At 40.3% G+C, this 17,859-nt stretch overlaps 1 protein-coding gene across 1 annotated transcript; it reads left to right on the plus strand.

Annotated features, from left to right (window-relative positions):
• Nucleotides 1-263: 263 nt before the first annotated feature.
• Nucleotides 264-17,261, plus strand: LOC117331081 (universal stress protein Sll1388-like). Its single transcript, XM_033889678.1, has 4 exons — nt 264-303; nt 813-908; nt 13,210-13,316; nt 17,040-17,261. The coding sequence occupies exons 1-4, from the start codon at nt 264-266 to the stop codon at nt 17,259-17,261; spliced, it is 465 nt and encodes a 154-aa protein (XP_033745569.1).
• The last annotated feature ends 598 nt before the right edge of the window (nt 17,262-17,859 follow it).

The raw sequence follows: 17,859 nt of genomic DNA on the forward strand, positions 1-17,859 counted from the left end.
CACAATATACCACATCCTCACAATATGTCACCACAATATACCACATCATCACAATATGTCACCACAATATACCACATCATCACAATATGTCACCACAATATACCACATCCTCACAACATATCACCACAATATACCACATCCTCACAATATGTCACCACAATATACCACATCCCTACAATATGTCACCACAATATACCACATCCTTACAATATGTCACCACAATAAGATATTCTGACAAAACTTGGATACGTATCGAAAAATATATGTCATTTGACTGTCGGCATTATCTCTACGCCGATGCTGGTAAAAGGTCAAGTATATTTTATGAAAATCAAGCGGGGTAAATTTGTTGAACTGGTTTTTGTTTCATGGGCATGTGAATGGATTTGATGTGCTTTTGAATGCAGGTGTCGGCTTGCTTTTTTATTACACGTTTGTATTTCTGTTTTGTGATGCCGACTATTCAGTTCGTAAGTGATATCAACTGTACAGACTTTAATAGTAAAATCATTTATTTGTCATTTTAATTAGTGTTATCACGCGGTTTAATCACAGTTTTATTAACTAACAATTCTGAAATTATTCGACGAACTTTAATATTCATGTCACAGTAACTAAAGCCAGGAACGGGTTCGCATGCAGCAAAACCGTTGACTAGTTTGTATATACATATACGTGTATGTGTGTTTGTGTATTTCCATCAAATTACATGTGTAATTCAAATTGTGTCATCAAAAATTATATTGATTTGAATAAAGCCTCAGGATGCGCTTTGAGTAGAGTTTAAATGTGAAATATTCCTTATGTTTCAGGGTTCGTGGAGCACGCCTGGAAGCCGGACGACAGGGTAGTTATGGTGTATTGTGTAGAGTTGGGCGAGGTCTTCTCAGCATCCCAGTTCTACCACGGTAATTCATGGTATTTCGTGTTTAGTCACATCGTCGGATCCCCACGGTTGATTGCACTACGCTACGCTTCACTTATCACTAAGTGTAGCGTGTAGTGCAATCAACCGTGGGTCTCCGACGATGGGTAAGTCATAGCCTCAACAAGAATTAGGATTTACAATTGTTAGTCACAATTCTGGCAAGGTGACTAACTTCTCAAATTTGATATCACAGTTCTACCATTAAGGTAAATTTTAGCCGAATTGTGGAAGAGCGATCCTAGGGAAAGTCACAACTGTAGGCTGTCTTAGTACTTTTTCACTGGACAATAGACTTGTCAAGCTTTTGTAAGTTTCTGTTCCATCATGGACGTTCTACCAGTAGGAAGTCAGTTATAACACCGTATACACGGACTTTAAACTAACTCCTCGTGCACGGTAATGATTATATTCACTGTCTGTCTGGAAATTCCATTCAGAACTAAATCCCAGTTATTGAATTACAAATTTGCTTAGATTAGCCTCTTCAGCACTACTATCATGACCTGCCGATTTACCGTATACTCTGTAAGTCCTTTCCCATACCAGTTGGCAAATCGTCGTGTGGTCCTTGTCTTTCAATAAAGTATTAATGCACATCGACCTTAATTTGAACCAGAAGTATAAGTCAGTATTCATCAACATCATTGTCGCGTGTTAATAATCGTCAACATTGACAGAGAGAGAACCAATAGCAAGGTACGGAGTAGATCTTATCACAGACAGTGTACGGAGATCTTATCACAGACAATGTACGGAGTAGATCTTATCACAGACAGTGTACGGAATAGATCTTATCACAGACAGTGTACGGAGTAGATCTTATCACAGACAGTGTACGGAGTAGATCTTATCACAGACAGTGTACGGAGTAGATCTTATCACAGACAGTATACGGAGTAGATCTTATCACAGACAGTGTACGGAGATCTTATCACAGACAGTGTACGGAGTAGATCTTATCACAGACAGTGTACGGAATAGATCTTATCACAGACAGTATACGGAGATCTTATCACAAACAGTGTACGGAGTAGATCTTATCACAGACAGTGTACGGAGATCTTATCACAGACAATGTACGGAGTAGATCTTATCACAGACAGTGTACGGGGATCTTATCACAGACAATGTACGGAGTAGATCTTATCACAGACAGTGTACGGAGTAGATCTTATCACAGACAGTGTACGGAGTAGATCTTATCACAGACAATGTACGGAGTAGATCTTATCACAGACAGTGTACGGAGTAGATCTTATCACAGACAGTGTACGGAGATCTTATCACAGACAGTGTACGGAGTAGATCTTATCACAGACAGTGTACGGGGATCTTATCACAGACAGTGTACGGAGTAGATCTTATCACAGACAGTGTACGGGGATCTTATCACAGACAGTGTACGGAGGAGATCTTATCACAGACAGTGTACGGAGATCTTATCACAGACAATGTACGGAGTAGATCTTATCACAGACAGTGTACGGAGATCTTATCACAGACAATGTACGGAGTAGATCTTATCACAGACAGTGTACGGAGTAGATCTTATCACAGACAGTGGACGGAGTAGATCTTATCACAGACAGTGTACGGAGAAGATCTTATCACAGACAGTGTACGGAGATCTTATCACAGACAGTGTACGGAGATCTTATCACAGACAGTGTCAGAGTAGATCTTATCACAGACAGTGTACGGAGATCTTATCACAGACAGTGTACGGGGTAGATCTTATCACAGACAGTGTACGGGGTAGATCTTATCACAGACAGTGTACGGAGTAGATCTTATCACAGACAGTGTACGGAGTAGATCTTATCACAGACAGTGTACGGGGTATATCTTATCACAGACAGTGTACGGAGTAGATCTTATCACAGACAGTGTACGGAGTAGATCTTATCACAGACAGTGTACGGAGTAGATCTTATCACAGACAGTGTACGGAGATCTTATCACAGACAGTGTACGGGGTAGATCTTATCACAGACAGTGTACGGAGATCTTATCACAGACAGTGTACGGAGTAGATCTTATCACAGACAGTGTACGGAGATCTTATCACAGACAATGTACGGAGTAGATCTTATCACAGACAGTGTACGGAGTAGATCTTATCACAGACAGTGGACGGAGTAGATCTTATCACAGACAGTGTACGGAGTAGATCTTATCACAGACAGTGTACGGAGATCTTATTACAGACAGTGTACGGAGATCTTATCACAGACAGTGTCAGAGTAGATCTTATCACAGTGTACGGAGATCTTATCACAGACAGTGTACGGGGTAGATCTTATCACAGACAGTGTACGGGGTAGATCTTATCACAGACAGTGTACGGAGTAGATCTTATCACAGACAGTGTACGGAGTAGATCTTATCACAGACAGTGTACGGGGTATATCTTATCACAGACAGTGTACGGAGTAGATCTTATCACAGACAGTGTACGGAGTAGATCTTATCACAGACAGTGTACGGAGTAGATCTTATCACAGACAGTGTACGGAGATCTTATCACAGACAGTGTACGGGGTAGATCTTATCACAGACAGTGTACGGAGATCTTATCACTGACAGTGTACGGAGTAGATCTTATCACAGACAGTGTACGGAGTAGATCTTATCACAGACAGTGTACGGAGTAGATCTTATCACAGACAGTGTACGGAGTAGATCTTATCACAGACAGTGTACGGAGTAGATCTTATCACAGACAGTGTACGGAGATCTTATCACAGACAGTGTACGGAGTAGATCTTATCACAGACAGTGTACGGAGTAGATCTTATCACAGACAGTGTACGGAGTATATCTTATCACAGACAGTGTACGGAGTAGATCTTATCACAGACAGTGTACGGAGTAGATCTTATCACAGACAGTGTACGGAGTAGATCTTATCACAGACAGTGTACGGAGATCTTATCACAGACAGTGTACGGGGTAGATCTTATCACAGACAGTGTACGGAGATCTTATCACAGACAGTGTACGGAGTAGATCTTATCACAGACAGTGTACGGAGTAGATCTTATCACAGACAGTGTACGGAGTAGATCTTATCACAGACAGTGTACGGAGTAGATCTTATCACAGACAGTGGACGGAGTAGATCTTATCACAGACAGTGTACGGAGTAGATCTTATCACAGACAGTGTACGGAGATCTTATTACAGACAGTGTACGGAGATCTTATCACAGACAGTGTCAGAGTAGATCTTATCACAGTGTACGGAGATCTTATCACAGACAGTGTACGGGGTAGATCTTATCACAGACAGTGTACGGGGTAGATCTTATCACAGACAGTGTACGGAGTAGATCTTATCACAGACAGTGTACGGAGTAGATCTTATCACAGACAGTGTACGGGGTATATCTTATCACAGACAGTGTACGGAGTAGATCTTATCACAGACAGTGTACGGAGTAGATCTTATCACAGACAGTGTACGGAGTAGATCTTATCACAGACAGTGTACGGAGATCTTATCACAGACAGTGTACGGGGTAGATCTTATCACAGACAGTGTACGGAGATCTTATCACTGACAGTGTACGGAGTAGATCTTATCACAGACAGTGTACGGAGTAGATCTTATCAAAGACAGTGTACGGGGTATATCTTATCACAGACAGTGTACGGAGTAGATCTTATCACAGACAGTGTACGGAGTAGATCTTATCACAGACAGTGTACGGAGATCTTATCACTGACAGTGTACGGAGTAGATCTTATCACAGACAGTGTACGGAGTATATCTTATCACAGACAGTGTACGGAGATCTTATCACAGACAGTGTACGGAGTAGATCTTATCACAGACAGTGTACGGAGTAGATCTTATCACAGACAGTGTACGGAGTAGATCTTATCACAGACAGTGTACGGAGTAGATCTTATCACAGACAGTGTACGGGTATATCTTATCACAGACAGTGTACGGAGTAGATCTTATCACAGACAGTGTACGGAGTAGATCTTATCACAGACAGTGTCAGAGTAGATCTTACCACAGACAGTGTACGGAATAGATCTTATCACAGACAGTGTACGGAGTAGATCTTATCACAGACAGTGTACGGAGATCTTATCACAGACAGTGTACGGAGTAGATCTTATCACAGACAGTGTACGGAGTAGATCTTATCACAGACAGTGTGCGGAGTAGATCTTATCACAGACAGTGTACGGAGTAGATCTTATCACAGACAGTGTACGGAGTAGATCTTATCACAGACAGTGTACGGAGTAGATCTTATCACAGACAGTGTACGGAGTATATCTTATCACAGACAGTGTACGGAGTATATCTTATCACAGACAGTGTACGGAATAGATCTTATCACAGACAGTGTACGGAGCAGATCTTATCACAGACAGTGTACGGAGATCTTATCACAGATAGTGTACGGAGTAGATCTTATCACAGACAGTGTACGGAATAGATCTTATCACAGACATTGTACGGAGATCTTATCACAGACAGTGTACGGAGTAGATCTTATCACAGACAGTGTACGGAGATCTTATCACAGACAGTGTACGGAGTAGATCTTGTCACAGACAGTGTACGGAGTAGATCTTATCACAGACAGTGTACGGAGTAGATCTTATCACAGACAGTGTACGGAGTAGATCTTATCACAGACAGTGTACGGAGATCTTATCACAGACAGTGTACGGGGTAGATCTTATCACAGACAGTGTACGGAGATCTTATCACTGACAGTGTACGGAGTAGATCTTATCACAGACAGTGTACGGAGTAGATCTTATCAAAGACAGTGTACGGGGTATATCTTATCACAGACAGTGTACGGAGTAGATCTTATCACAGACAGTGTACGGAGTAGATCTTATCACAGACAGTGTACGGAGATCTTATCACTGACAGTGTACGGAGTAGATCTTATCACAGACAGTGTACGGAGTATATCTTATCACAGACAGTGTACGGAGATCTTATCACAGACAGTGTACGGAGTAGATCTTATCACAGACAGTGTACGGAGTAGATCTTATCACAGACAGTGTACGGAGTAGATCTTATCACAGACAGTGTACGGAGTAGATCTTATCACAGACAGTATACGGGTATATCTTATCACAGACAGTGTACGGAGTAGATCTTATCACAGACAGTGTACGGAGTAGATCTTATCACAGACAGTGTCAGAGTAGATCTTACCACAGACAGTGTACGGAATAGATCTTATCACAGACAGTGTACGGAGTAGATCTTATCACAGACAGTGTACGGAGATCTTATCACAGACAGTGTACGGAGTAGATCTTATCACAGACAGTGTACGGAGTAGATCTTATCACAGACAGTGTACGGAGTAGATCTTATCACAGACAGTGTACGGAGTAGATCTTATCACAGACAGTGTGCGGAGTAGATCTTATCACAGACAGTGTACGGAGTAGATCTTATCACAGACAGTGTACGGAGTAGATCTTATCACAGACAGTGTACGGAGTATATCTTATCACAGACAGTGTACGGAGTAGATCTTATCACAGACAGTGTACGGAATAGATCTTATCACAGACAGTGTACGGAGCAGATCTTATCACAGACAGTGTACGGAGATCTTATCACAGATAGTGTACGGAGTAGATCTTATCACAGACAGTGTACGGAATAGATCTTATCACAGACATTGTACGGAGATCTTATCACAGACAGTGTACGGAGTAGATCTTATCACAGACAGTGTACGGGTAGATCTTATCACAGACAGTGTACGGAGTAGATCTTGTCACAGACAGTGTACGGAGTAGATCTTATCACAGACAGTGTACGGAATAGATCTTATCACAGACAGTGTACGGAGTAGATCTTATCACAGACAGTGTACGGAGTAGATCTTATCACAGACAGTGTACGGAGTAGATCTTATCACAGACAGTGTACGGGGTAGATCTTATCACAGACAGTGTACGGAGTAGATCTTATCACAGACAGTGTACGGAGTAGATCTTATCACAGACAGTGTACGGAGTAGATCTTATCACAGACAGTGTACGGAGTAGATCTTATCACAGACAGTGTACGGAGTAGATCTTATCACAGACAGTGTACGGAGATCTTATCACAGACAGTGTACGGAGATCTTATCACAGACAGTGTACGGAGTAGATCTTATCACAGACAGTGTACGGAATAGATCTTATCACAGACAATGTACGAAGTAGATCTTATCACAGACAGTGTACGGAGATCTTATCACAGAGAGTGTACGGAGTAGATCTTATCACAGACAGTGTACGGAGTAGATCTTATCACATACAGTGTACGGAGATCTTATCACAGACAGTGTACGGAGATCTTATCACAGACAGTGTACGGAGATCTTATCACAGACAGTGTACGGAGATCTTATCACAGACAGTGTACGGAGTAGATCTTATCACAGACAGTGTACGGAATAGATCTTATCACAGACAATGTACGAAGTAGATCTTATCACAGACAGTGTACGGAGATCTTATCACAGAGAGTGTACGGAGTAGATCTTATCACAGACAGTGTACGGAGTAGATCTTATCACATACAGTGTACGGAGATCTTATCACAGACAGTGTACGGAGATTTTATCACAGACAGTGTACGGAGTAGATCTTATCACAGACAGTGTACGGAGTAGATCTTATCACAGACAATGTACGAAGTAGATCTTATCACAGACAGTGTACGAAGTAGATCTTATCACAGACAGTGTACGGAGATCTTATCACAGACAGTGTACGGAGTAGATCTTATCACAGACAGTGTACGGAGTAGATCTTATCACAGACAGTGTACGGAGTAGATCTGATCACATACAGTGTACGGAGATCTTATCACAGACAGTGTACGGATATTTTATCACAGACAGTGTACGGAGTAGATCTTATCACAGACAGTGTACGGAGTAGATCTTATCACAGACAGTGTACGGAGTAGATCTTATCACAGACAGTGTGCGGAGTAGATCTTATCACAGACAGTGTACGGAGTAGATCTTATCACAGACAGTGTACGGAGTAGATCTTATCACAGACAGTGTACGGAGTATATCTTATCACAGACAGTGTACGGAGTATATCTTATCACAGACAGTGTACGGAATAGATCTTATCACAGACAGTGTACGGAGCAGATCTTATCACAGACAGTGTACGGAGATCTTATCACAGATAGTGTACGGAGTAGATCTTATCACAGACAGTGTACGGAATAGATCTTATCACAGACATTGTACGGAGATCTTATCACAGACAGTGTACGGAGTAGATCTTATCACAGACAGTGTACGGAGATCTTATCACAGACAGTGTACGGAGTAGATCTTGTCACAGACAGTGTACGGAGTAGATCTTATCACAGACAGTGTACGGAATAGATCTTATCACAGACAGTGTACGGAGTAGATCTTATCACAGACAGTGTACGGAGTAGATCTTATCACAGACAATGTACGGAGTAGATCTTATCACAGACAGTGTACGGGGTAGATCTTATCACAGACAGTGTACGGAGTAGATCTTATCACAGACAGTGTACGGAGTAGATCTTATCACAGACAGTGTACGGAGTAGATCTTATCACAGACAGTGTACGGAGTAGATCTTATCACAGACAGTGTACGGAGTAGATCTTATCACAGACAGTGTACGGAGATCTTATCACAGACAGTGTACGGAGATCTTATCACAGACAGTGTACGGAGTAGATCTTATCACAGACAGTGTACGGAAGTAGATCTTATCACAGACAATGTACGAAGTAGATCTTATCACAGACAGTGTACGGAGATCTTATCACAGAGAGTGTACGGAGTAGATCTTATCACAGACAGTGTACGGAGTAGATCTTATCACATACAGTGTACGGAGATCTTATCACAGACAGTGTACGGAGATCTTATCACAGACAGTGTACGGAGATCTTATCACAGACAGTGTACGGAGATCTTATCACAGACAGTGTACGGAGTAGATCTTATCACAGACAGTGTACGGAATAGATCTTATCACAGACAATGTACGAAGTAGATCTTATCACAGACAGTGTACGGAGATCTTATCACAGAGAGTGTACGGAGTAGATCTTATCACAGACAGTGTACGGAGTAGATCTTATCACATACAGTGTACGGAGATCTTATCACAGACAGTGTACGGAGATTTTATCACAGACAGTGTACGGAGTAGATCTTATCACAGACAGTGTACGGAGTAGATCTTATCACAGACAATGTACGAAGTAGATCTTATCACAGACAGTGTACGAAGTAGATCTTATCACAGACAGTGTACGGAGATCTTATCACAGACAGTGTACGGAGTAGATCTTATCACAGACAGTGTACGGAGTAGATCTTATCACAGACAGTGTACGGAGTAGATCTGATCACATACAGTGTACGGAGATCTTATCACAGACAGTGTACGGATATTTTATCACAGACAGTGTACGGAGTAGATCTTATCACAGACAGTGTACGGAGTAGATCTTATCACAGACAATGTACGAAGTAGATCTTATCACAGACAGTGTACGAAGTAGATCTTATCACAGACAGTGTACGGAGATCTTATCACAGACAGTGTACGGAGTAGATCTTATCACAGACAGTGTACGGAGTAGATCTTATCACAGACAGTGTACGGAGTAGATCTTATCACAGACAGTGTACGGAGTAGATCTTATCACAGACAGTGTACGGAGTAGATCTTATCACAGACAGTGTACGGAGTAGATCTTATCACAGACAGTGTACGGAGATCTTATCACAGACAGTGTACGGAGTAGATCTTATCACAGACAGTGTACGGAGTAGATCTTATCACAGACAGTGTACGGAATAGATCTTATCACAGACAATGTACGGAGTAGATCTTATCACAGACAGTGTACGGAGTAGATCTTATCACAGACAGTGTACGGAGTAGATCTTATCACAGACAGTGTACGGAGTAGATCTTATCACAGACAGTGTACGGAGTAGATCTTATCACAGACAGTGTACGGAGTAGATTTTATCACAGACAGTGTACGGAGATCTTATCACAGAGAGTGTACGGAGTAGATCTTATCACAGACAATGTACGAAGTAGATCTTATCACAGACAGTGTACGGAGATCTTATCACAGACAGTGTACGGAGATCTTATCACAGACAGTGTACGGAGTAGATCTTATCACAGACAATGTACGAAGTAGATCTTATCACAGACAGTGTACGGAGATCTTATCACAGAGAGTGTACGGAGATCTTATCACAGACAGTGTACGGAGATCTTATCACAGACAGTGTACGGAGTAGATCTTATCACAGACAATGTACGAAGTAGATCTTATCACAGACAGTGTACGGAGATCTTATCACAGACAGTGTACGGAGATCTTATCACAGACAGTGTACGGAGATCTTATCACAGACAGTGTACGGAGTAGATCTTATCACAGACAATGTACGAAGTAGATCTTATCACAGACAGTGTACGGAGATCTTATCACAGACAGTGTACGGAGATCTTATCACAGACAGTGTACGGAGTAGATCTTATCACAGACAGTGTCAGAGTAGATCTTATCACAGACAGTGTACGGAGTAGATCTTATCACAGACAGTGTACGGAGTAGATCTTATCACAGACAGTGTACGGAGGAGATCTTATCACAGACAGTGTACGGAATAGATCTTATCACAGACAGTGTACGGAGTAGATCTTATCACAGACAGTGTACGGAATAGATCTTATCACAGACAGTATACGGAGTAGATCTTATCACAGACAGTGTACGGAGTAGATCTTATCACAGACAGTGTACGGAGTAGATCTTATCACAGACAATGTACGGAATAGATCTTATCACAGACAGTGTACGGAGTAGATCTTATCACAGACAGTGTACGGAGTAGATCTTATCACAGACAATGTACGGAATAGATCTTATCACAGACAGTGTACGGAGTATATCTTATCACAGACAGTATACGGAGTAGATCTTATCACAGACAGTGTACGGAGTAGATCTTATCACAGACAGTGTACGGAGATCTTATCACAGACAGTGTACGGAGATCTTATCACAGACAGTGTACCGAGATCTTATCACAGACAGTGTACGGAGTAGATCTTATCACAGACAGTATACGGAGTAGATCTTATCACAGACAGTGTACGGAGTAGATCTTATCACAGACAGTGTACGGGGTATATCTTATCACAGACAGTGTACGGAGTAGATCTTATCACAGACAATGTACGGAGTATATCTTATCACAGACAGTGTACGGAGTAGATCTTATCACAGACAGTGTACGGAGTAGATCTTATCACATAAAGTGTACGGAGTAGATCCTATCATAGACAGTGTACGGAGTAGATGTTATCACAGACAATGTACGGAGTATATCTTATCACAGACAGTGTACGGAGTAGATCTTATAACACAGACAGTGTACGGTGTAGATCTTATCACAGACAGTGTACGGAGTAGATCTTATCACAGACAGTGTACGGAGTACAGAAAGAGTCAAATTAACTGAAATATTTCAAAACTCAGGTGACCGTTAAGGCCAATGGGCCTCTTGTTGTTGTAAGACAGATTTTGTTTACCGTTATTCCGCCTCTAGTGTTGGCTGATATTAGACTTTCTTTTTGAAGTAATTATTTATTGTATTATCTATTGCGTGTATTTAAGACCAGCTGTTTTGAACCTCGTGCAGGTCGGTAAACAAGATGATATATCTCTCCAAATGTCTTGTCTTGTCACTTTTGTTCCTTTACAAGCTCCTTTTTATGTTATACCCTAGTGTCATATTTCCACCAAGAACCAGCTAGGATGGAGGACAGTTGTAAACAGAGACCGGTCACTTTATTGATACACTTAACGGTGCTCATCCTACTTAAAGTTTTTGTTAAATTCTCTGGAAAAAATGGTTTCAATAACGGCAGGTCCAGCCAAAATACCAACTCCCGACATTACAGGCGAGTTATAGTGAAATTATTTAGATAACTGTGGGTCAAATATTAAAATTCATTGGAGGCTTGTTCGCTTGATTGGTACAGCCAGTGGTGCCATGGTCCCGATGGCCCTCTGGGGCGAAGAACCTTTGGCTTTAGAATTCGGCTGGGTAAGGCCTGGTGTTAGCTAAGATGTGCGTGTGTATGTGGGTTGTCTTTATTGAATCGTATTACGTTAGTTATCGTAATATTTCCCTTGATACACAAATTTATCACTCGGATTTAAATATAAAATACGTATTGATTTGTCGAGTCTGTAGCGTATTCACACGATTATGCAAACAATGATTCCACAAGGAATTATATCCAAATATTCGAAAACAAAGGGATAGCAAGCCACAAAGCTGTTAGTCCATTCTGGTCAATAGCCACCGGCTCGGTTGGAAGGTGATGGAAGTCGTGTAAAGATGTCAGTTTGATGTAAAGATATCTAAAATTTATAACATTTTTCTTTTCTCATTTCCAATTGTCGATATATATCCTATCCAGGATATGTCATTTTAAACGTTTTAATATTCATTTTTTTTCCGGTTCAGAATACATTTGATGTAAACTACACTTTAATTTAAAAAAAAAAAACACCTGTTAGCAATAAAGAATTGAAGTTATATTTATCGAAACAACACGTTGTAGTTTGGTTGATAATCGATGTAATGGCTGTATATGAATTGCATCTTGTGTTTGAGCGACGATTTTAATTTGTTGTGATTTCGGCGGGTAATGAGTTACGTATAAAATGCGCTTGGAGTTTGATGATGGCGCTGATGATTGCGCGACTGTATACTTGCAAGAGCCACGTTCTTAACCCAACGTATGATTATTGTTACGATGTAATCGTACGTGGGTGTTGGGGGTTCAAGGATATACTGACCGTTTTACGGATTTACAGTCCTTTTGGTTATTTGAGCGTTACAGGAAGGTAACGTACAAAAATACAAAACTTCATTTCGAAATAACATAAAAGACTGATATTGATGATTTTAACCTAACCGCGATAAACGAACCGGTCGTCTAGTATGTTTAACTAGACACTTGTTTTATTGGATTTTTGACAACTTCACTTGAACTCGCACACCAAATGTGCCGATATTCATAGCATTGAACGATTACACTTCGATTTTTACGACTTTGACAAATATTTCGACAGAGATTGCGAGGAAGAGACAAATTCTATGGCCTTAACGTACACTCGTTCTTCATATTGTCTGTCTCCTTTGACAATACCTATTAATTTTCTTGTAGCGCCGAACCCAGCCGAGGCTGATGCTTTCCAGGCAATCCTCTCCCATGAGCTGCACAAAGTACAGGCGAGACTGGAAGAGTTCGCCACATATATGAAAGAGCTCAAGGTACACATCTTAGTCACGCATAATAACCATAATGGGACTGGGTGATCAAAATATATCCTATTTGATACGTGGACGGGTCAAGGTATACATGTAAGATCATTTTTTGAACGAATCATAGTTTTAACGAAACGAATACATTTTATTCTACAAAATGGACATAATGTAATACTTATGTTATAAACAAACCTCCACCCCACCCCACCCCACTAGTAACAGAATATGAGTAGTGTATTTTAGATTACCTATAGTCTAAATGTCCGGTAAGCTTATGTTACATGGCACAGCGGCCGTCATCCCCCACCTCAACAGGAACTGACGGAGAAATGGCATTCTCGTCCCAATCGGCTGAAAAGCTTATCCCTAAACCTTAAATTAGAATTGATAAATCGAGGAACTCTTGAATTCTTCTCTCTTGTGAGAAGGATTTTGTCAACATTTTGTTTGAAGAATAATTAGGCGAGGAGAACATATTGTTAGGGAGAAGGATACATTCCCCACCATAGGGCCAGAGGCCAGGGCGGTCCCAATAAAGATTATGGGACATCCTATCGGGTGTATACCATACACTTGGTTCATGTATGTCGCTACCTGGTTGGTTGGACTTTCAACTGGTTAAACATACACTACCCGGGTTTGTGGTGATGACAGATATGTTATATCGCGACTGTAATGTGGTATGGTTGTAAAGGAATTGTCTTTGATTGACGACATTGTATTCCCGGTATCCACACGTCTTGTTTATCAATCTCGATGTCCTTGGTGTGGTGTTTCGGGATTTGTCCTGAGTGCTTTTCAAACGATTTTACAGCTACCAGCGGCTTAAATGTTCCGCAGCATTGCTGTCCCATTAACGACGCTTAGCGCGTGGTGAAGTTGCAGAACAAATCCATTAAATCCTCACGATTTCTGTTATTGAAACCAACATGTAGCTATAATATTGCCGCCCTCCTCTCCAGTTGCATTTTTACATCCCGCAGAAATACAACTGTGTCGATACAATGGAATAAATGTACGTCTGTGATACTGGCATTGATAAACCTTCATAAAACAGTAAAACACACACACGATATTCACAGCAACTATACGTAGGAAAATGAATTATCAAGAAAATTCTCAAAGATATATGGAAGATATTAGGAAAACAAATATAAGGGGAACCATATCAACTATTGTAGAATTCACAATGGGCATGAGGTTGGGCATAGCTTTGGCACTAGTTTGATATGTATGCAAAGTTTTGTAGAGCTCAGAAGGGTTTTTCGAGCTTGCATTGTTACCGTGGTAACAATGAAATGGTGAAATGGAATCTAGCCAATATCAAAAGGCACAACTTATTTGTGTACCAGATGAGGACAGAGTTTTGATGAAATAGCACTGCGGCCGGACATAGACGGAGCTAAATTTAATATCTCCCACAAACACATAGTAGAGAAAAAATTACAATTCAAACGCTGTTAGCTCTATTATGATTATAACTGGTCCTACAAGCCGGGCGTAAGTAATTGTAAGAGGCGACTAAATTTGGGATATTATCTTTTCTCTTCTTTTTAAACATTTTTCTTCCTAATGTCTCCCTTGGCACTGCCTCACTTGTTCCCTGACCGAGACATACCAGAGTTTATAAAAATGGTAGTTAATACTGTACTCCTGCTTAGCGCTCAGCATTTTTGGTAGTGGGACGACTGGTTCGCCCGATGTCACTATAATGTGACCGGGTGGGGTGCACTGCTGGGTGTTTTCGGCAGTAAACTTCATTGAGTGAGGAAGCACTATAAGTCGGCATCAGTTCCGCGCTATCACAAGGGGACAAACACAAACATATATCACAGCCTCCCAAAACACAAACAAATATCACAGCCTCCCAAAACACAAACAAATATCACAGCCTCCCAAAACACAAACAAATATCACAGCCTCCCAAAACACAGCCTCCCAAAACATATATGACAGCCTCCCAAAACACAAACAAATATCACAGCCTCTCAAAACACAAACATATATCACAGCCTCCCAAAACACAAACATATATCACAGCCTCCCAAAACACAAACATATATCACAGCCTCCCAAAACACAAACAAATATCACAGCCTCTCAAAACACAAACAAATATCACAGCCTCCTAAAACACAAACAAATATCACAGCCTCTCAAAACACAAACAAATATCACAGCCTCTCAAAACACAAACATATATCACAGCCTCTTAAAACACGAACAAATATCACAGCCTCCCAAAACACAAACATTCACCACACGTAGGCATCTCGCAGACAGGGGAGGCCGTCCTAAAATGACCTCAGATATTGATAGGACGTAATTCCATCAATGAACATGCTTGCTTGACCCTTACTACTGATCCTGTATAAAATGAACATAACTTGTGTCATCTATACACCAGGCCGGATAAGGCCATCCCAGTATATACTCAGGATATTATGACATAGGAAAAACCACGAAAAATCTATATAGAACGATTTGATAGATGTGACGTTTATATTGTGTCTGTGTGATCCAACTGCGAGATATGAGCTATTCTATCTCAAAGTTTAAAGTAGTGTCGCGTTTATGTAGTCGCTTTATCGGGGAATCTTACACGAGTGTTCATATAATAACGGATGTATCAAACGGGTTTATTTTCAACTTTACGATATTGATAAAGGCATTCAGTAATTTCTATATTAAATAAAAAAAACAATCGAGAGATTACTTAAATGAAGCATATATGTTATACATATTATTTACAAATCTCTAGTGATCTACAAAGCGATCATTGAGGGAAGTACACACATTCATTGCTAATACTTACGTTACCTTGACGTCATGTATTGGTGACGTCACCATAAGTTACAATATGGCGTAACTTTGCCAGCGGTGAAGCCGACGGCGGCGTCAACATCCCACTTTAGTTTTGCGTTTAGATCCGTTTATCGAAACGTGTAAGTCCAACTTGAACCAAAAAAGGTATATAGTTAGATTAACATTTTTATATAATTTTTTATATCGTTAGATCACATAGTGGACATCTCAACACAACCTTCCTTTATGGAATAGCATTCAGAATTAATTGTGGAGTTATGTGCTTAGCTCAGTTTTTCAATAAAATCTGGAATATGGTTGCGTTTTATCATGAACATCTCAATACACCCTATACATAGTACATGGCATTTATTCATTCATTTGTTTATTTATTTATTTTTGCTGTAAAAACCCTGAACTTTGAGAAAAAGAAAAAAAAATTGCATTGTTTCTCCAAATTGATTTATAAATTAATTATAGCAAAATTTGAAAGAATTCTTTCATATATCAGATTTATTATCCTCTCTCTTTTCAAAAAAATTGATTTTTGAGGTAAAATGACATTTTTGTGTAGGTGAATTTTGAGAATTAGTGATTTTGCAAAGTTTGGTATATTTATATATATATATATACATACCATGTATGTGTATATATTTTTTGTAATGTATCAATGTTTACACATGTCTGTCAGGTATACAGGGTGCTTCCATACTTTTATTTGGAGATGATTTTTTCTTTCTTTTTTCGGAAAAAAAGATATTTTAGTCAATTTTGGAGTTTGCTGTACAAGCGAGACATATGGTAACGTTTGATTCTTGTTATGACATGGATGTATAAACATATAAGATATGAACTTACAGATAAAGCTGATCGGATCAAGCCTGTTCCATTCTAAGTATACTGCTGTTTTGGATTTTTTTTAAGGTGGATGGCGTTGTTAAAAGTACACATGCGTCCAAACCGGGAGAGGGCATCATAAATGTCGCTAAAGATGTCGGCGCAGGATTGATTGTTACCGGAACACGAGGGCTCGGCAAGATGCGAAGGACATTTCTGGGCAGTGTTAGTGACTATCTTATACATCATTCACACGTACCTGTACTGGTGTGTCAAGTGAAAGACAAAAAAGACAAGACGAAATCGTGACGTCATAGATGACGTCACATCAATATCCTCGCATCAATAATCGACGAATAATCGAAAGCTATTGGATGTAAATATACGGAGATAGCTGTAGCAAGGAAAAGTCCAGTTAGAAATATTTAATCTCAACACCTATGTTTACACGTTGTGTGGGATTAGACCGAGTTTCCTCTGGCCCTTACACCAGACATGGACATTCTAATTGATATATATTTTTAGACATCTGTCTGTCAGAATGTACTAAGACTGGCGCTGACTCCTGACATCTATCTGTCAGAATGTCCAAGTCTGGTATCAGGGCCAAAGGAAACTTGGTCTAATGTGACACATGACTGATGATTTCACTTCCGCTTGTAATACAGTATACTCTTTTTCAAACCAATTTTGAAAGTTGAATGTAGAGACAGTCTGTAGAATTATTGTAACAAGAATGTTTAGAACAGAAAGTAGGATGTCAGTAGTTACGCCACGCATTAGGCCAACTTCATGTAAGCCACGATCCATTTGGTTTGATTTGGTTTCTAGGTGTGTTTTGTTAACATCATATTTCATGTGTACTGATGAGAAGATTAATTTCAATATTGTGTCAGTGTTTCATGTG

Source organism: Pecten maximus, chromosome 7, assembly GCF_902652985.1.
Source record: "Pecten maximus chromosome 7, xPecMax1.1, whole genome shotgun sequence".
Lineage (NCBI taxonomy): Eukaryota > Metazoa > Mollusca > Bivalvia > Pectinida > Pectinidae > Pecten > Pecten maximus.